We start from the raw sequence: 21,390 nt of genomic DNA on the forward strand, positions 1-21,390 counted from the left end.
GGTGGTCTAGTGGCTAAGGTACTCGGCTGCTGACCCGCAGGTCGCGGGATCAAATCCCGGCTATGGCGGCTGCATATCCGATGGAAGCGGAAATGTTGTAGTCCCGTGTACTCAGATTTGGGTGCACGTTAAAGAACACCAGGTGGTCAAAATTTCCGGAGCCCTCCACTACGGCATCTGTCATAATCATATGGTGGTTTTGGGACGTTAAACCCCACAAATCAATCAAACCATGTGATGCAATGTTCCTGGTCCAATGTTTCACCTACGAGGCGGGAAAAACACGTAGGTACACGGCCGTAAATGAAATAACGACACGCGATTTGAGTGTCGGTGAGTATTTAAGATTGCTGTCTCATAATTTTCTTTCTTTTGATGGCGAGTGCTACAACTTGGATGTCATGGGTTCAACTCCCATTGACAAAACTTCTTGTGCCCTAATCGCGCGTATTTTTTAAGCCATTTGCGTGACAAAAATACGTCACTGCAGTCTTGTGGGATCCCGGCTTGAAAAACTTTCGTGTTAAAGGTGTCGGAAAAAGCGGCAGAATGTATGGCTGGTCAGATGTCTTCGTTACAGTATTTCTGTCCATTTCACAAAACATAGTGCATACAGACTACACACATAACAAGTCGTATTTACTTGCCACAAAGTAGATTGCGTTCTTTAAAGTATGGTTATTGATAGTGGCATGATAGCCATAGTCATGGGTTTTGAAACTGCGAAGCAACGTGACAAGGCATTAGACAGTAGTGCTTGCCTCAATTAGACAGTAATGTTTTCCGTCTCTTCAATAACTCTCATAGTTTTAAAAACTGCACGTAAAAGGCTCGAAGGCGATAGTGCAGAAAAAGAGAGAGACATATACGCACCCACAGCGATTGTCAAACCTTTGGCCACTGTCCTCATCGCAAACGTGTGGTGCCAAACGCTCAGCTTTTCACCTTCACGGCATTAAAAAGCTATCTTTTGCGCCCTCTCGCCGTTCGAGAACAGAGACGCATGAGAAAGTTTTTTTTTCTCTTCTGATAGTTGTCAGACTTTTTCTATAGGCGTGAACAACAATGTTCCAAGTCTTCTCAAGGCCAGCTCTTCCCTATATCGCTGGCCACCAGTCCTGAAATGAATAAATTAAAGCCGCTTCTGTATGCACGACTAGCAAGAATGAAGTTTTTTAACAGAGAAAAAGAAGAAAAGAATACAACGTTCGAATACCTGGACAAGATTTTTGGACACACAAAAGCTTCCTGCAACCGAACGAGACGGCTACCGCAATGGTTCTGATTCAACCGATCGATCGCTTTCAGTATGAGAGGAAAAACAAAGCCTTTACCAAGAGCCATTCAATCTCATGCATACGATGCCGATCCTTCCGGAACATTCGACGAAGCCAAATATGCAGTGCATTTCTTGTGGCTGCTTGAATATCATGAGCCAGTTTTGACGGTAGGATGCGAACAGTAAAGCCTCAGGATAGAGCCGAGAAATCTGTTATCATAAGCGCCTGCGGCATTGGTGACATCAATATAAGAGAGTGAGTTGGGCCTTTTTTTATGGGGGGGGGGGGGGAAATTAGATGCATTCTTTACGTTCCCGGACCTTACTGTAAAAAGCTGCACGAAAACTACACGTATTCTTATGGCTAAAATAAGATTGCCCTGTTTTCTTCGATCGATATATTTTGCGAGAATGCAGCACCCGATTGCAAAGCACTGAAGGATATACGTTGGAGTGGATTCACTTGTTTTGTACGGTGTTTATTTTACAGCCAACGGTGGCCCCAGGTATTTCAGATACCCAGAATTCGACCAGAAAAAGCTGTTGTTATGCCGTACATACTACGTTCTGCTGCGCTGCCCTAGAAAGAAAACTAATTAAAATATTCGAGAAGATAGGCCCATCGTATTTTGCGGGGAATATATTAGGCTTTATATAGTAATTTATTTGGGTGCTTAGTCATTAGCTTATGTCATGCCCTAGCAGCCGAGTCGCATGCATGGTGAGATAACTAATATGGCGATGTGGTGCGGCAGCGGTAGTGCAGCGGCCGGCAGAAGTGAAACGGAAGCTGGTTGTGCCTGGGTAACTTCACTTAGGTTGACCTAAAGAAAGAAGACCCCAAAACGACGCCATCGCTCACGGCTATTGTGTATCTAAGGGCGCAAATGCAGCGTTGACATGCAATATCATCGCGGACAAGTTGCTTTATTTTTGGCAGTAAAACGGTATGGTGAAAATAAACGTCGTTAATGGAATGAAACGGTCTCCTTTATTTTTTTCAGCCGCCGGGTGCTTTGAAGTCTGCATCTCGCGCAGCTCTTTGCAGTCTGGCAAAGCTGTATTATGGGAACAACCCCATACCCACAAACAAGCATCTTAACTGCTAAACTGATCAAATGTGCTCTATTTTGACCTGTTCGTTCAGAGAAGAGTTGGTACACTTACAAAGAGACGTTACAGTTAATAAACTCGTCAACGAATTTGTACCTGTGCTGAACGAGATTGCTGGCGTGAGGTCACTTCGAGGCAATATTGTTGAGCGCATTAGCAAGATGATTTCGTAAAGGATCGAGAAGCTTGGTTTAGGTTCCATGGTTCGATTTCACATACGCGTCTTAATAGCTGACATCTGTGAGCTTGACAGTGTTGCCATAGTTTTTTTGTAAAAGCTGGCTAGTACACATAAAACAATACCACCCTCTAAATCGTTTCGGCTAAATTTCTGCGATTGCCTTGCTCGTCCAAAATAGGCAATGAACGTTGGTACAATATCAGCTTGCTGAGGGGTTAGCTCATTCAGGATGAAAGGTCATCGTGTAGTTTGGCCATGCCATTTCAGGAAAGAGACGGCAGCTACACCATTAAATTTGGGTGTCGGTATCCAAGCAGCATTCGGAGGAAATACGGAGTGGTGGTTCTGAACGCAGGTGAAAGAACTACCAATTCAAGCTCATTACAACCACTTGTCGTCGTCTTCTTCTTGGAACAAGCAGCAGAATGTTGACCTTCAGTGCAGCATAGCTAATATTTATTTACTATCGGTAATAATTGACTACAAAAACAAAACATAATGCGTGCATTGTGATGCTAAGGACACAGACATATATGAGAGAAGTGCACCGGGGTGCTATGCAGGCTGGTCCGAGTTTGATGAAAATCGAGATTTTTTCGAGCTCTGATGACACCCCCTTTAGAACGAGCCAACACTGCGAGAAGGTCAAATCCACTCATCAATGCACTGCGTTTCATCGTAACGATGGAACGCGGCACCACGTCAAGGATGGTTGACAAACTTGGGTGGCGTTTTCAAACTAGAAGCAGCTTCTTGAATTTGTTTGTCATTCCTTTGAGTGCAGGAGAGCACCCGTGCAATAAATGTACCCGGAACATTTCCTGCTGATACAATTAAAAGGCACGGGCTGTTTATATTCTTCTTGAAGCGTTTAATGCGACAACACTAAGTATCGTTTGAAATAACCAGTAGCGTGGCCTTTGAAATCCGTTCTCACTGAACGCCTTGCACCATCGTGACGACCACGTGTTAATAATAATGGTCAGCTTGCACATTCTAGCCCACTTCGCGCCTTCCTTGTCGTCATCATCGTCCGCTAGCACCTGAGTACGTGCGGCCGGCTAATTAGCTATTTGGCCCTGTCGTATACTTGGCCAGTTAGTTCAATGCATGTTTTGAGCAAGCAAATTAGGCAATTTCATGCTTTGACCGACGTAATTAGGCAACATCTTAATAAACTGCGTTAATGCAGCCATGTAAAGCTAGGACTGTGCCAGCTAAACATGTCAATTAACGAACTAATTAGGTCGTTTATTTACACACTTAAGTGAGTCACATTATTCACGAAAATTTCTTTCGTGACGTCATACGTACGTTAAGTAAATCTTCGCTAATTATATATTAATCACGTGAGAATAATTACAATTGTCTTATAATGCTGATAACAATAATTGCACGCGATATAATTGCCGTTTTAATTGAATCCTTATGAATGAAACAAGGCCGTTCAATGTTACATTCACTAAGCCCTACCTAACTAGTCCATTCACAATTAGAACACAGTTTACGCAGTATTGACTTCAAAAGATTGATTGATTCATTTATTGATTGATTGCATTATATGCGGGGTTTAACGTCCCAAAACCACCATATGATTATGAGAGACGCCGTAGTGGAGGGCTCCGGAAATTTCGACCACCTGGTGTTCTTCAGCGTGCACCCAAATTTCAGCACATGCGCCTACAATATTTGCGCCTCCATCGGAAATGCAGCCGCCACAGCCGGGATTGGAACCCGTGACCTGCGGGTCAGCAGCTTAGTACCTTAGCCACTAGACCACTGCGGCGGGGCTGACTTCAAAGGAGCCCGCACATACTGAGTGGAGGACCGATATAACAAACTGGAAGAAGCTACGCGATCACAACCTGTTCTATGACGCCAGCCTTGTACAAGTAGTGCAAGCTGACGAAATTATTTTATATGCAAATAAGGTACCGCTTAGCATCCACTGCATAAAAAACTTGACAGTCAAACCAGTACAATGACACTAACGAGTTGAACTGGGGCCTTCTCAGAACCAACAAGTTTGTACCTGCGTTCACGCGTCAATGAGTTTGATTCACAGACGCCCGCTACGAAGATCTGGTCCACCCACCACGTTTGTTCTTGCCGAGGAGCAGTGTTCACGCGAAGAACACGAGCGATATAGTCACGATTAATCCATCAGCTTTAGAGCGCAGACTATGCACGTGCACATGAAGAATTAAAAGTTATATCATCACGTGGCTTCGATGTCTCGAATTCAATTTCTCTGCGCCTACGACGTAAACACTCGCAGCCGCGTTGGCTCCATGGAGCGAGCGCCTCTGGTCCCTATATTTATCTGCAATATTTGATGGAACTGGAACAAGCTGTTTTGTGCTGGTCGGATTGAATAATAACGAGGGACATTATGAGATATGTCATTTGTTTTCTTTCGAACATTTGCTTATCAATGGGTTGTTTTATGTGCGTATAAGTGTGTTTTTGCATATGTGTGCTCGAGTGTCTATTTTACATACACTGCTTTGTACGTTTTGCACGTGCTGTTTCTATAGCTGCAGCAAACGTCCCACATGCATTTCTAGCGTCGCGCGAGTTCTCGTAACTGTTTTCGTCAACGCTGCTATCACGCGCTAGCAACATTTTCGTGTCATGACCGTCGTAAAGCAAGCCCGGAGCGAACTCATGGCCCGATAAGCTCGGTCAATCCAGCATAGCACTCCAGGTTCTAACTTTATTACGGAATGCCAAAGCAAACCTATATCAACATAAATCGCACCATCACGTCCTCTTTTTACGCCCCCAATGTGACACTCATATCAGTGACACACCCCCTTAGGCCTATCTTTCTTTCCAAACGCGATCATAAAACGGTCGCGTGCAAGTCTTTCTGATGCAGTGGCTAAGAGATATGTACTAAAACAATAAAAAATGGAATGAATTCAACAATTACCAAATACAAACTAAATATTAAGAACCGGGACTACGAGTGTCCTTTACTCATAGCCGTCTAAAAATGAACCTCTTTTCGAGGCAGTCAAAAAAGGCATTGCATCTGTCAGAATTTCTAATAATAAAGCAAGCCTGAACAATTTCTCTTTGTTACTTGTTTGATTTCGACGAGAGGACCTTGTTTTCAAAACTCAGTGTGCATCCGCAAGTCCCACAGTGAAAATATAGGTGTGCCCTGGTGTTTGTGCGTGCCACCAAACAATGTTCTCTGGCTGCTTCTGCCGTTGATTGATATGTGGGGTTTAACGTCCCAAAACCACCATATGATTATGAGAGACGCCGTAGCGGAGGGCTCCGGAAATTTCGACCACCTGGGGTTCTTTAACGTGCACCCAAATCTGAGCACACGGGCCTACAACATTTCCGCCTCCATCGGAAATGCAGCCGCCGCAGCCGGGATTCGAACCCGCGACCTGCGGGTCAGCAGCCGAGTACCTTAGCCACTAGACCGCCGCGGCGGGGCTCGCTTCTGCCGTAGTGGACTGTCTAATGGCTAATATTCGGGCACTAACCCGCAGGTCACAGGATCGAATCCAGGCTGCAGTGGCTGCATTTTTGATAGAGGCGGAAACGATGTAGGCTCATGTGCTCGGTGCTGGCTAAAGAACCCCAGGTGGTCGAAATTTCAGGAGGCCTCCATTAGGACGGCTCTGGTGGTTTCGGGACACTTAACCCCACATGTCTATACGCTTTTGCTCTTACAGTGATTTTCCTTTTGCATCAGTTGCAAGGGGCGGTAAACGCGATTGGTTAGATGCAGGCTCACAGTGGAATTGTTTAATGAAATTGGAAGTTTGCACCCTTCCTGTGCGCAGCTCTCCAATGTGGGTGTTTTTCAGCGCAGCCATGCATTATGTAATAAGAATGCACCAACTAGCCCAAAATAATGCACTACTGGAACACAATACAAACCTATCAATGAAATGCAAGCCCATCTGTTGAATATGTCCCTTCTGAACCGATAGCAGTACAACAATGTCGAAGACTGCAGCAACAGCGCATGTAACTTTATAATTTAGTTCTAATAATATTCAACCCACCCTGAGATATCGACATATACTGTGACAGTGCATGCATATAAAGAAAACTTCTACAATAACACAACCAGAAGTATTGTGCAAGAAAAAAAATGCGTTAGTACGTTGGTTGCTCATCTCGGCTGCGATATCTTCGTTCACCGTAACAGCCGATTACGGGATAGCATTGGTCATAATGCCGCTAATAAGCTTGAATTTGTAGAAATAACGTCAGCATGAGAATCTAGCGTGATGGTGACTTAATATTAAGGGTTATTTGGCTTATTCTGAAAATTTAAAAAAGTAGTAACTCTGTTCCTCAAAGAACACTTTTGAACTTACTGCCATTCCGATATTTTTGTCAAAATGCACTCATTTTATAGTTACAGGAATGATCGCAAACTGTACTAATAGCGACAAGCTTACTAAAGTAGGCTAGTGCCGTCAACGGAGCAACGTAAGGGCAGCCCGAAGACGTAAATTAAGAAAGTATGCCTTATAGAAGGATGAATCAATTGCTTGTAACAAATACGAAGCCGTCAGTAAAGGAAATTAGGGTAGGGTGGGGTAAATTTGACACGGGTCAAAACGCAACATTTTAACTTTGCCAGTCACTGTAGCTAATGCAAAAACCAGTTTTCTTGGTTTCTTTGTTCCAGAGATAAGCGTTGTTCTTGTCTATAATTTATATGTAAAAGTTAGTGGTTGCTCGCAATGTTCGCGCAGGAAAAATTACACAACTATAGTTGGTGTCTCAAAGAGGGGTAAAATTCTGCATAACCAAACTTTTGCATCCATGAATGAAGCTGCTCCGGGGACAGTAAAACAATGTAAGTGCTTAATTTGCTACTTTATCTTTCTAGCCACTAACCACCAAGAATTTAGTGTGGCCCCGTGGATCGAAGGAAGTTGTTTGTTCGATTTCAGCATGCCAGAGGTGCAAAAGGTGACAAAAAGGCATCTAGTAGCTTTAAGAGTATCTTAATAAGTGAACCATTTACTTACACTCATCATGTGCTTTTATTCTTTGTTTAGGAGGGTTTAGACGTACAAAGCAAGAAAGCGACTTTAAAAGAATCACCGCATCTCCCCCTAAACGAAACCATAAGGGAATGTGAAGAGCTGCAGGGGGGGGGGTGCAAACTGAGTTTTCGTTTACGTTCACTCGGCTTTTCCGTTAGTTTGCGCGGTTTGCATTTAGTGTGAGTTACCATTACGTTGTATGAGTGCATTGTCGTGGAAGCCCCGTTCCAATTATGCGGTCGCGCTGTCGGCTCCCGGTCACTGCAGTTGTCTCGAAAGCCTCGCTGTCCTCGCCGCAGACTCACGTTGTCTCTGTAGCGGAAGCAGTAGCTCGACGCCGACGCTTGGCATCGACGTCGGCATTCCGGACCTCGGAGTTTGCAACTCGACACCGACGCTTGGCTTGAGCTTCCCTGGCCCGGAGTTTGGTATCACCTTGCTTGCGCAAGCGTTTGTGTTCGGCATCACCAGTCCTGCGCTGCTGCTGCTCCGCGACGATCTCGATCTCGGCAGTGGTTGGAATGCCGTGGAAACTGGTGCTGTCGTTGACGTTACAACCGATCTGAACGGTAGTGATGCGAGAATGATGAAAGCCGACCGAGCGCACGCGCTTATATGGATTGGGGGTGGGAGAGGAGGCAATGGTTTACAGGCTTCAGCGCGGGAGGAGGAGAGGAGAGAAGGTGATCTAACAACAGCGTAAGAGAGGAGGGTGGGAGAAAGACCAGGTTCATGCGCATTGGAGCGCAAACGCCACCGGACCAACTTGCTCTCATCAGGTGCCTCGCATCCGAAAGCACTGGTTGCTGTTGAGAGCACTCACTCCATTCGCCTTGCGTCGAGCTTGCTCTGTGTTCTCTCAGATGCTCTCTAGAGGCGCATGAAAAATTGATAGAATCTCGAACTCAAGTCATTCACAAACGCATTTTGATTTTGAAACCAAGTTTTTATGAGATTTTTTTTCAAACAATTTTTTTAGTATAAGCGATAAAGAATTCGAAATTCATCGGTTCGCAGAGGCTGGCTGATGAAGGTTAAAGTAACCAAAGCGGCAAAACGAGGTTAAGACGGTGTGTCAAAACATATCTAGATTTCAATCGTTAAATAATGTGATGAAGAGCAAGCGTTAAAAAAGACAACATTAGCGCAAAAAAAGACTGAGAGTGATCTACAAGCAGTGTCACAGCTGTAGAGTGCTGAGGTCGGTCTAGATTGAGTGCGTGGAGTGCAAGACCTGGGATTATGAGGGCAACGTGAGGGCCCACGAAGTGGATTTGAAGCGCATCTACTGTACCAACTGAATAGATAATTTTTTTCCACTGTTTCGTCTTTCCCCACAGGTTGGGACGAAAACACCGGACACTTGACGTTCTCTTTATTTGTTTTTGTGATATACTTTTGAAATAAACTTTCAAACTGCGTCAACATGGTCATATTTACGTAGCACATACCTTATATCCAAATCAAAGTTTCTGCATTTACGTTTATTGGCAACCACTGCAATGAAAATATATATTAACTATTTTCAGATTTTTGTCTCAATTCGCCCCAATTTATCCTAAGCCAGAGAGGCTTCGTGGAAAGTAAACCCTCTTTCCCAAGTGTGCCAAATGCCTAAAAGATGCTACTATATATTACAACAGCAGTGCTTTGGTGGCCTTCTGGTCCATTCCCACAAAGTCAGCATTCTGAACCAATATTATGCGCTGCAGCATCCCTTTATGAGTCAATAGGAACACATGAGTCAATGAAAACGTCAAACTTGAATGTATCCCCCACAATACATGTGGCACCACACAATCAATGTAGTGGCGGCGATTTCGTAACTGTTGAAGGCCTGTTTGGCGTGCTCTCTCACAGTGTAGACACTGCGGGTCGGCGGAAACCAAATCAGGAACTGAATGAGGTTTTCCCTTTGCACATGATTAATACTGCTATACTGTGGTTTATTCACGAGAGCAGTAATACTTTGATGACGCAATAGCGGCTAGCTATTTAAGACTAATAAGGACAGAATGACCTCTCGTGACCGCAAGAAATTGTCAAGCGAAGTGACACAAATGAAAAAGTATTACAAAACTAAAAGTGCTTCTTCTAGTTATTAGCTCTACAGGATAGATTTCGCGATGGTGATTAACTTTAGTGTGGAAGTTAGCCTATGGGATGTTTCATTGGAACGTAAGTAAAAGGATGAGTAACACACCGAAAGCACCGCATTGCCAGCCGTAAGTTGTCTTCATTTACAGGCCAGTTTATGGGAAAACTTCACTCATGAAGCGGAAACGTTGCCTTGGCCTATACAGTGTTGTATGCTATACTTTGTACCAGATGCGGAAAAAAACGCAGAAAGTATGTTTGAGAAAGAGTGCGGTTACTATAAAATGGGCTTTGTTAACTCAAACAAATGGGAACAACTCAGAAGGACATAAATACGAGCCATTACTTGTCAATATATTGGCCAAACTTGCAAAAATATACGCCTATTCGTGATGTGTGGACCAAGACGTGCAGTTGGCCCCATGCATTGTGAGCACCCATTTTCTGCAACTGAGGCGGATTTTTCACCTTGGCTTTAACGTTCTGAAAACAAAAATACTTCTTCAGAAGCAACGGTTAGGCAAGGTTCAACCACTTTCAAGGCCGGAAATGATTTTTACGGAAATGGTCATGTCCGATAACAGCTTAGGCCGGCAAAACTTATGAAATTCACTCATGAAACATTCACTCACGAAATGAACTCAATGCCCACTCATGAAATATATTTCGAGCTTTGGACTCACTTGGACTCTGACTTTGGAAACGTTTCCTCAGCAGCACTCACTCGGACTCACCATCACCGAAGTTTTTTTCAACAGTAATTACTTGGTCTTAGACTCAAGAAAGTATTACTCGCCCAGACTCACCCAGACTCACGGCTTGATCTGAGTCTGAGTGAGTCCGAGTTAGTCGAATCATAAGTCCTTCAGCCTAGAATTATCGTCTTGGTGCCGTTTGACATAGTACCTTGTAAAAGGAGTTCTAAGTGCTTCTGAACCAGTAAGGTCTGTTTTCTTGAAAGTTATATCAGCATAAAATACAATAATTCAGAACTTCTCTGAAAGAGTTGCTGAGGGAAGTGAAGGCACCTCCCTACGTAGTTGATGCCTCTAAATAATAGAGGTGTAATAGAGGTGTAATAGAGGAGTAATAGAGGTGTAATAGAGGTGCCTCTAAATTAATGAGGTGTATGAACCACAACGCATGCTTTGGAGTGCCTCCAAGTAGATGGTAGTATAAATGAGACTCTTGGTAAGGTTGTTTACAATGATGAAGATCACTTGTTAGAAGACTAGATCGGCAAGATAGAGCGCAAGTCACTCAGGCTCACTCGAGAAATATATGCTGCGCTTTGGACTCAATCGGAATCAGACTCGCCAAAATTTTCCTGAACCGAACTCACTCGCACTCACACTCGCGAAAATATTTTTCAACCGGACTCACTATGAATCAAACTCACAAAAATATTCCTCGCTTGGACTGACTCTGACTTACACTCACGGTTTGATCTGAGTCTGAGCGAGTTCAAGTGAGACGACTCATGAGTGAGTTCGTAGACCTATGGATAACAGTGGCTTGTGGCAAATTTCTAAGGAAGGTTCGTGAGAGGGCTAGAATTTCCAAATGAAAAAAGCCGGGTGCATTTTTGCAAGTAACAAGAAACTGGCATTGTTACCTTCCCACACTCGCTACTTCTTTAAACAATGACGCACCATACTTAGCGAACTGTTCAGAGCTATAGTAGCTTAAAAATCACCTACGAAGTGGGTGGCTGTCCCCAAACCAAGTACAGTACTCACAGAGTGGAAAAAAGGCAATTTATGGATAAGTAGCAGGCAATTTCCTGTTTCCACCGTCTTCAGTTAGTGTCATAGCTGCGCGATTTCGACTCACACGGGTACCTAACAGCGAACATTCTATGCAGAGAATAAATGAGTCGTGACATGGCGTGGTCATGTCGAGTAGTTGCGCATACCACTCCTCCTACTAAAGAAATCTGATAACACGTTTGAATACGCCAGTGCTGTACATGCAAGGCGGGTTGTCATTCTTTCTGTTCGAGCATGACTTCAAGGGGTACGGACAGACAAATTTCGGTCCCGCGTTGTATTGATGCAATGTGTTTTGTGGGCCTGTTTGTCATAACCCGACACGCTGTTTGCTGCAGTGCGTGACTGTAACAAGGTGCAGGCTTGTCAATACCAACCTGTGTTAGTTTCGGTTTCCAACTCCACAGGCCCACCGGGTCTACCAGCTACACAAGCCTACCAGCTAGCAGGGGTAAAACTCGACCATGTCAGCACACAAAACTTTGACGCACTTCCGCACGGTCCGCATCAAATTTCTTTCGAGCAAGAAATGGGAGAGCAATAGAGAGATTTAGTTTAGCGTGAACAAGGCGGTACGTGCGCAACAGCTAGCGTGCTACGTACGTTACAGCTGAGGCTGCTTTCTACAGCATTAGTTTAGCGTACGCGACAACGGACACATGGACTGCACCCAAGCGTCAACACATTCGTCTTGGAGTGATACTTGGTGCCACCTAGCGACTAGGCTAAACTACAATAGCCAACCATAGTTGACACGAGTCAAGGCATGAGACACGAAACTGCGAACATTTTGGGCTATGAAAGGCATCCCCGTCAGATTCTATATTTTCACTGCAGTAACTGTCCAGTACATGCGATCCGCCAACGTATCTAAGCTCCTGACGTAAGCAAGGCGCTCCAAATCGAGGGCAATCTTAAAATACACGCAGGATTTACTTGCAGCCATGACTGCACTTGGTTTTTGTGCTCTCACTAGGGGGAGATCTCGCGAGAGCCTCTGCTAAGGTACCTAACAGCTGTAGCATGCGCAACGTAAGAGCCAAGATCTAGTGTATACATCCCTCGCATGCGCAAACTCATGAATCTCTCTTACGTACGGCGCATGCGCGGCCGTGCTCCCTCTCGGGCGATGCGTGCGCTAGGCCGAAGTGCGCGCTAAACTAAAACTCCCTAGTAGCAATGTTGCCAAACACAAAATGCTCAACTCGAACCCCGTGGCCGAAGGATCGTCTGCTGGTGCAAACACGGCAAAATAAAAATGATGGCTATGACGTCATAACGTTTTATTGCGCGGCCCCATGAAAGAAATGAAGGGGTCACTAAGGGACTCCTTTGAGGATGTTAGTTGCGCGGAGGAGTTGATAGTTTAGGCAAACTTCAAAATCAATTTAAAATACCTTCCAAGCTATATTCGATATTTTGCATATGATATACGCTTGTTCACGACAATAAATCGTGCAGGCCATCTCGGCCTCAAAACTTTGTGTCTGTACCCCTTTAATGCTCGTTCTGTCGGCCTTTTCTGTTATCCCGAGTTCCGACAAAAAAAAAGGCTTGGTTTTAACGGGAGCCGCAGAGCAAGTGCTACAAAGCATAATTGCCCGTAACAACAAACTCGCAACGCAGCGCAGAAGAGTAGACGTCACAATATTCCTGCGTTTCGTCTTTGAGTTGTGTGCATTTTTTAGAGACAATTTCATCTTACAGCAAACACAGAGTACACCCCAAAAAGTATATTGGACCATTTTGGATGATGCCGACAATACTGGATTATTCTTAATGTGAATTCGGTGCAAATCGCAGTGGCAGCAGCCTTTGTAGCGGCAGCAGCATTTGCAGTATAAAGGAACATTACGGCACAGCACGACGCAAAACGTCGCTGAGGCAGAGCGAACCACTAGACAGCACTCGTGAAGCAGTTCACTATCTACAGGTGTGGTGTTTTGTTGCGATATTCTTTATATGCAACTAGCCCCGGTTTCCTCACTATTGTAGTACGAAGGACACAGGCTGCTGCGCAAGCGCGAAAGTTTAAGGCACATATTGCTGCCACCTTTTATCAGCCCGACCATATCGATAAACAGGTGCATAAAGTTGACAGAGGACTGCCGTCCTGTGAGACCCACAACCTGCGGTTACGGGCATAGATACTTATTTATTATTTAGATCAGCAGTTCTTGATGAAGTGACTGCAAGTGTTTCGAAAAGCAACATAAAAGGCCCTACAAGTTAGTTATTTGATGACAGTGCACATAATATTGCGTTTAAGCCATCTCATGAGTTAGTCAAACATAACCGTGCATGGAGTGATACTCCTCTGAGGTAGCCTGGACCTTTCATTCTGATGACTTTGTAATCTGCACAAATTAAGGAAAACTGAAACGATTACTTTTTCATAGTTGGGAAAAGTATGCTAACACATACGCCGAGGGAAGATAAATAACACATGCCTGAACTCATGACTTTCGCTGACTATAAATGTTAAAGTCAAAATCACAGAACACTAGAGTTTAATAGAGAAAGTGGCCTTTAGAAAGTAGATATCTATACAGGCTGTGCAAGTATTTTCCTCAAGGACATTTTGCAGAAAACACTGATTTGTATTCTTAACAAATATGAGCCACGTTATAACAAAGCAAAGGTATTCTATGCGTCTACTCAAGGGATATTGAAATAAAGAATGGCAGGAATCTGATAGCTTTATTTTACACAACATTTTGGGATAGCCGTCATGACGGTCCAATATTGGTGAAGCTGATTCAAAAATCTCGCTATAATAGTGTTGTATTAGGCTGGACGCCAAAATACGACAATTTGAAACAGAAATTGTACGACAAAATTTCAAACACTGATCATATTTAATGGTAAAGTGAACACTATTAGCAGAAAAGCGCCATCTGCATGTAAGATAAATTTAGGTATTCATCACATGTTTGACTGCACAAAGGTGTTGTTACTTATGGTAAAAGGCATTCGGGTGCGTGCGTGCACGTCTGTTCATTGTTGTCACCACATCACGTGTTTAACACCAGTTGGGAAAGTACACTAAACCATCGACAAAGTTCGTTAATCGTTCTCCGAAGTTTTTGGAATGTGAGTGTCCGGGGTAGTTTGTTAAGCTGGCGAGAAAGCTGCCGAAATGATTTCAAGCAGTGACACAGAGAGAAAAAGGCATCAATGAAGAAAAGGATGTGAGGCAGACAGGAACAACACACTTCGCTTCTTCGTCACTTCATTGTCAAGAAAAATAACAAAAAGCGTACAGTAATAAGAGTATACCCCAAAAAATTGCGTGCGAAAAAAAAAGTAGAAACGAGGAACACAACATATATTTTCTCCCTTAGAGGTCACTGAGAGGTAGCACAGCTTCACATGAGCTAAAAACCCGACGCGGTCACGTGGGCCCGTTTGCACTGTTGCACAGCTGTGCAGATGACGTAGAGTGCAATATGCCCACGCATGGAATGCTGTATGCGTAAGTTGTATTTTCCGAGTCGTCCAAAAACAATGACATCGAATAGCATTGCAAGAGAACGAATTGAAACCACGACGATCTGTTTGTACGGCTTCAGAAAATCTATTTAAACGCAGGTTTATTACGGAGGCATTTTCTCGGTGTGAAAACTAGATCCATAAAACAGCCGCAAGATAAGAAACAACAAAAATAATGCAATGAAGGATTTATGCATTACACCATGGTAAACGTGATATATGATGGGCGGAATATGTAAGAATAATATAACGTCAGATGACTTCAACTGTAGATATAAAAGAGCGCAAAAGTCGACATTTATGATTAGGCACAATGAAAACTATAATGTGCTGCGCAGTAAAGCACAGCCGTTTAAAAGCGGGGACATTCTAGTGACTGGAGGACAACAAAATAAAAGTAGGCGTATTGGGCAACCTGATGGCGTCTTAAAATGACTGACATCATACAAGAAATATGCACTGACTCTGGATATGACGTTGAAAATGGACGCCTTGAGAAAGCTGGATATTTTCCTCCGAAATATGCCCCATAATAACTTTTTTCTGAAAGAGCAGAATACTCGCTATAATAAAGAAAAAAACACACTTTATATATATATATTTGCATGAATAGACGCTGTGGTTTCGTCCCCCTGCACAGTTTTTGTGATGCGTGCATCATATTCTTCTTTTTCAAGCATCTAGTCGCATACCCCTTAATTTCTAGAAACAATTCACCCGCTTCAATAGCATCGACGTGTCTCGCTTCATTTCTAGAGGGAACTTCTATACTGACAGATGTGAATTGAGATGCGTTCCTGTACAACAATTGGTGAAAAGAGTACAAAACTTCGAAACCTCAATTGCCTATCGCCTCCACTGATTTTCTTAGCAGTCACTATGCCATATACTGGCATTTTATGATTGTCATACAGAAATCTTTATCAATCGTGCCCTTAATTACCTGAATATTTGAGGGCGTTGATATTTCATATGGGCCAAAAGCAATCATTCATCTTCATTTCTAGTAATCGCAGCTAACTTTCGTTGAACAAGACTTTTGTTTCCAGACTAAAATCACATTTCGCAATCACGTATTTTGAAAAATGCATAGTGTGTCACTTACAGTGTTGGCGGTGACTTCCTACTGGAAACAAAGCTTGTTTATGCGTCATATCTTTTGTTGGAGTTGAAATGCAAGGACTTTTTCTTGTGATCGGAGAAAGACAGGAGCATTGTTATTGTATGCGAATAAACATACGGTTGAAGAAAATATTAAAACCGTAATTTTTAGGAAGCCACTGTTGACGGCTCGTTACCAATAACACTTGCATACACATAATATTTCTTGTGATTTAAAAGAAAGACTTCGCATTTTGAGTTTGCTGGAGGTGCTGCATGTGTAAGAATAAATTTGCAGAGGACATCCCCACATTTGCTGCTTTCTAAACTAATATTAGATGTTGGGCATTATACTATCTCCCGCAAGTGAAATACTTCAATCATACTGTTCAATTTTGTTTTTGCACAGACAGAAAATGTCATGGGAGCTGAACCTGCATGAAATTCAATATAGTTCATTTGCAAAGTAGTTCATCTGCGCCAACCTTGTTGCGCGATGTTTTTGCTCTGTCGACGTCTGGAGTAAGTCTGGGTTTTAAGCAAGTCTCGGCTGACAGTCTCTGCGACGTCAGCTGCTAGGCAGGAACAAAATTGAAACAAGCTGTTTTTTTTGTTCGCCAAAACAAAACGAACAACGGCTGCAAGATAATGAAAAATAAAAAGTACACACCAGCCAAACTTACTGCTTCAGGAGCTTGAAAAATTTGTATACCTCAAGCCTGCATGTCTCGCTCTACTTGTTGCAGCTGGAAGCAACAGCAAGTTATCTATTGCTCTTTAATTTTTTATTTTTTATTTTACATAGTGGACACCTTGTTACTTGTACCTGTAGATACAGCTAAAGAGAATCAGGCAAGAACTGCCATAACTCACCATGAGGTCATGGGCACGACTGTCGCCATGCAGGATCGTGTTGAGTCGTACAAGGTCTTGAAGTGTGTCTTCTTCTTGTGATTGCAGAACGGCGTCATCTTCTTCCGAGCTTCCAGAAGATGGAGCTGCTGCTCCTGGGCTTCCGTCACTCCAGGGCTCACCACCGATTGTGGGTACAAAACAGACGGTCAAAATTGTGGTGACAACAAGTGAAGCGGAAAAACGGTGTGCCAAAACGAAAGCCATTGCCGTCGATGCTCGCTGGGGATTGAGGAAGAACCAATACTTTTCTGATGAGATGAATAGTTCAAGCCTTGCAGATCAAAGTTAGAGTACTGGGGACGTTTACCAGGACGGCTAAAATGCTTCTCGCTCTATAAAAGCAGCTGATGAACCAGGAACAGGGGAAGTTGAATATTACTGAAAATTGTCTACGTGATGGAGGCTTGATTGGTGAGCGGTTAGGCAATAAGGAAGCTAACGTTCAAGCGGAAATGGCAATTGAACGAACATACAAAATGCACCGACTATCTTGCGGGTTTACCAACCAAGAACAAAATGTCAGTGAAAGTGAAGCGGTGTGCAGCCAACGGATCGCCTCTTGGTCGCCTGTTCTCGCGCGCACTGGAGGCGTGTCTGTGAAGAGCGCACGCGACCGTGGTCTGGGGACAACTTGCGAAGAGCGGCCGGCGTGCCTCCCTTTTTGCCCACTTTCGCTGCGGATTTTTCTCGGTTGTACTAGCCTTCACTCCCTCTCGTCCAGCTCCCCACTCTCATCCCGTGACCGAGCCGCTTGTTGTGCGCCCTGTTGATTCTGGAGAGAGAACTGTGGAAAGGGAAGTGCGCGCAACGGGACCAAAAACACGCCGACTCTTCGCGCTTTCGCGTACAAGTCGAGGGGAGCAGAGGAGCGAAGGGAAACAGAGTCGGGGGAGCATTCCGCCTGAAAGTGAAGCGCCGAGAAAGGGAAGTCCCAGGCAGCCAGAGAGAGGCGCGGGGAGTGGGATGAATTGGATCACTGCGCATGCGCCGCGGAGCAAACAACCGAGCGCGGGAGCGTGCGCTCCCGGGACGGCACGTTTTCTGCTGGACGGCTTGATGTATAGTGACGGACGCTTCCTAGGAGTTACGGGGCACTGAATTTCAGGATTGTGGAAATTTTGTCTAGTTGGTGATGCGTACTGGGTAAAAATAACGAGCAATAGGCGGGACAAAAGAAATAGCGAGACAGACGCAACGAAGTATCGAAAAGCATCGCCGATATGCCAGACAATATGGGATTTTTTTTGCCCCTTCACGTGTTTCATTCTTACCAAGTGCGCATTATGTGTTCATAAAGGTTTATAGCCCATGTAGCTCTACTTGGCTAAATTTCACGTTCCTTTTCTGAACAAAGAAATGTGAATAAGGCATTTTTATCGTGATCAAATGACCCCCTCCCCCCCTTTACAAACCCCGCGAAATTTCGCAAAGCTTATCATTCCACTGGCGACATAGTTAAGAATGAGTCCGTGTGTAGAAGTTGACGGAAGCGGGTATAGGCACTATTATTTGTGCGACTTGCAGAGTCCGAGTATCAAAACGTAAAATACGACAGGGGTATTAATGCCCATTGCAAGTAAGTTGTCCAAGAGTTATGATCACTGTAACTGTTGGCCCATCTGATGTGAGAGACAGTCACTGCGTATGTACGATCATTATCGAACACCTATTTCAATTTCCAATAGTGATTTGATCATATATAACCAATGAGAACGTTCGAGGGTGTAGTACTTAATAATTGTAGGGTTGGCCAAAAAAATAACAATGATAACTGTCCCATCATACAATTACGGACACGCCATAACGAAGGGCTCCGGGAATTTCTTCAAACGTAGGTTTGTTTAACATGTACCTAAACCTTAGTACACGTGCCTCAGGCACTTTCATATCCATTGAAAATGTGGTCGCCGTAGCATTGGCCACGAACACGTTTTTTTTTCTAAATAAAGACACTAAGAATACAGCAACAAGTATAGGCAGCCATGCTAAAATAACAAGTAAACAACGACAACAACAGATGCACTTTGGGTTGGAAAGATTCTCAATTGTCTATGACGTACTCAAAGGGAATCAACACACAAAATCAGTTCAAACATGCCGTATATGGTGATATCGGTGCAATCACAGGCAAAGGGTCCCAACTGCTTAGCGCGGCTTGTCCGTTTTTTATATAGTTTGGATAAAAAAGGATAACCATTCAGATATTTTGGGAAGGTTCTTTAAGAAAATTGCATTATTTCAATTTATATCATATTTGGAAAACGATGTTACGCCAGTGATCTGCCAATAAAATAGTCCTCCTTATTGGAAATGGACACATCAAGTCAAAGGGTCCCTGAAGCACTTTTATAACCTACTCATAATTCACTGCATACCAGCAGTAGAGGCTCTTGCGAAAATGGGAGACCAGTGCATTATAACATTGCAGGGCCTACGACATTTACCTTGTACTTTCATGAATGGCCGAAAATGACTCGCTCTCTACTCGGTAGACTGAGACGGGCACGCACAGTGGCTGAATTCACGAATGCGAACGCATCCTTGGTAAAGGTTACAGTAGGAGTTTTGAGTTCAATAAACACTACACTCTAAGGCAAAAGGGTGTTAAAAGGTTATGTGATTCGTCCTTTTGGGGACTGATGAGGCTGCCACAACCATTATTCTCTTTAAGGACTAACGCACCGGGTCTAACAGTTAGTCCACACAAACAAACTCAAGAGAATAACATTTTGTCCTCACATTTACACCTTAGTGAGTAACCGTTAGTCCCACAATTCACCTCAAATGACTAACATTTAGTCCTCACATTCGCACTTTATAGAGCAACTATTAATCCCCACATTTACACCTTCGCGGGCAACCGTTAGTCCTCACAGTTGCAACTTGCCGGACGAACGGTTGATCCACTTAAATACTCCGATCGGATGGACTTTTTGTCCCCAGTTCACACAGTGTTTTTTGTTTATTTTCCGCCATGTCTAATACTTTTTTCGCCTGTTTTTCTGCGCTGTGAGCAACAAATTGTGCAGAAAAGAACACGCGAAAAAGTCGTTAGCCACCTATGTGTAACTGCTTTCGCAGTCACGGCAACAACGAAAGACAAAAGTGAGACATCGAAATCTTTTATTTTTCTACATACACATGAAGCTTCTCCATTCCTTTAAGTGAATTCATGGTGAAGTGTAAAAGTCCAGTCTCGTTGTCATATCTTGTTCACTCACGCTTGAGTGAAAACTTGCAACAGTTAGTAGCGTAAAAATGTACCCAGACCGATACATCTTCAAATGAGATAAACAGAACTAAACAGAAGCTAGAGAGATAGACTAAGAACGTTATCGCGGAGCATTGATCCGAGCTCGAGCAGAAAACTTGGTAGCGGGAGAAACGCGAAGAACACGAGTTCTTGGAGCTGAGAAGAGACATGCCTGTAAAAGTGAAATAAGAGAAACAGAATACAAAGGAACCAGGTACCAGACGAAAGAAACAATAGCCGGTGTGTTTTTCGAATATTACAAAGAGTTATTCACACCAACCAGTGTACACGCAGATTGCTTTTATAGTAATTTCATTTCATTAATGTGAAGACTTGATGACAAAAGGAAGCAAATTTATAGTGGCCTATAACAGCGCGAGAAGTTGAAAAAGCAATTGATAAGTGAAACAATGATAAGTCTTCAGGACCTGATGGCCTGAGTGCTGCAGTATGCAAGGAATTCAAAAATGCAATTTCACCTCTTTTGAAGGAGGCATTTAACGAGGCATCTAAATATAAACAACTTCCATTATCGTTCTTGTCAACCCACGTGGCTTTTAGTAACTAAAACAGAAGATCCGGCGAAGTTAAGTGTTACTGCATACAGACATATAACTAAAGCTGACTATAAAATATTATTGAAAATATCAGCCAGAAGACTCTAGACAAATATGACAGAACTGGTTAGGTCCCACCAAACTTGAGGCAAAACGGGAAGAAAAATTATGACCAACATCAACATAGCACGATTAATCCTAGAAAGTTGTGACGCTATGCATCTCAATGTTGCCATGCTTCAAATTGACCTCGAAAAGGCATTTCATCGCGTGCCGCACGACTTGCTCCTTTCATTACTTGAGCACATTAACGTAGGGAGTTAGATTAGCGACGGGTGTGCATGGCTTACACAGGATGCACGACGAGACTGCTAATAAATAAAACTGCGGGTGAGCGTTTACCTGTGCTGCCGTCCGTGAGATAGGTGTGCCCGCTGTGGCCCCTGCTTTTTGCTATTTTTTATTGAACCTTTCTGTTTAGGCGTAATATTAACAGTACAATAAGCGGCTTTATATTGCAAGAAGCTGAAGTTAGTTTCTCGATTTTTTTCTACCGAACGTTGCCTATTTCGTTTGGTGTTTTTTGTGTGAATTTACGTT

General features: G+C 43.6%; 1 protein-coding gene across 1 annotated transcript in view; it reads right to left on the bottom strand.

Annotated features, from left to right (window-relative positions):
• The window catches only part of LOC142803493 (uncharacterized), a 194,650-nt gene extending 177,319 nt beyond the window's left edge, over positions 1-17,331 (bottom strand). The window contains exon 1 of the mRNA XM_075888609.1: positions 16,939-17,331. Coding sequence (XP_075744724.1) covers positions 16,939-17,184 — 246 coding nt within the window. The 5' untranslated portion in view covers positions 17,185-17,331. The remainder of the gene's footprint in view (positions 1-16,938) is intronic.
• Positions 17,332-21,390: the final 4,059 nt, after the last annotated feature.

This window comes from Rhipicephalus microplus, chromosome 3 (genome assembly GCF_043290135.1).
Source record: "Rhipicephalus microplus isolate Deutch F79 chromosome 3, USDA_Rmic, whole genome shotgun sequence".
Lineage (NCBI taxonomy): Eukaryota > Metazoa > Arthropoda > Arachnida > Ixodida > Ixodidae > Rhipicephalus > Rhipicephalus microplus.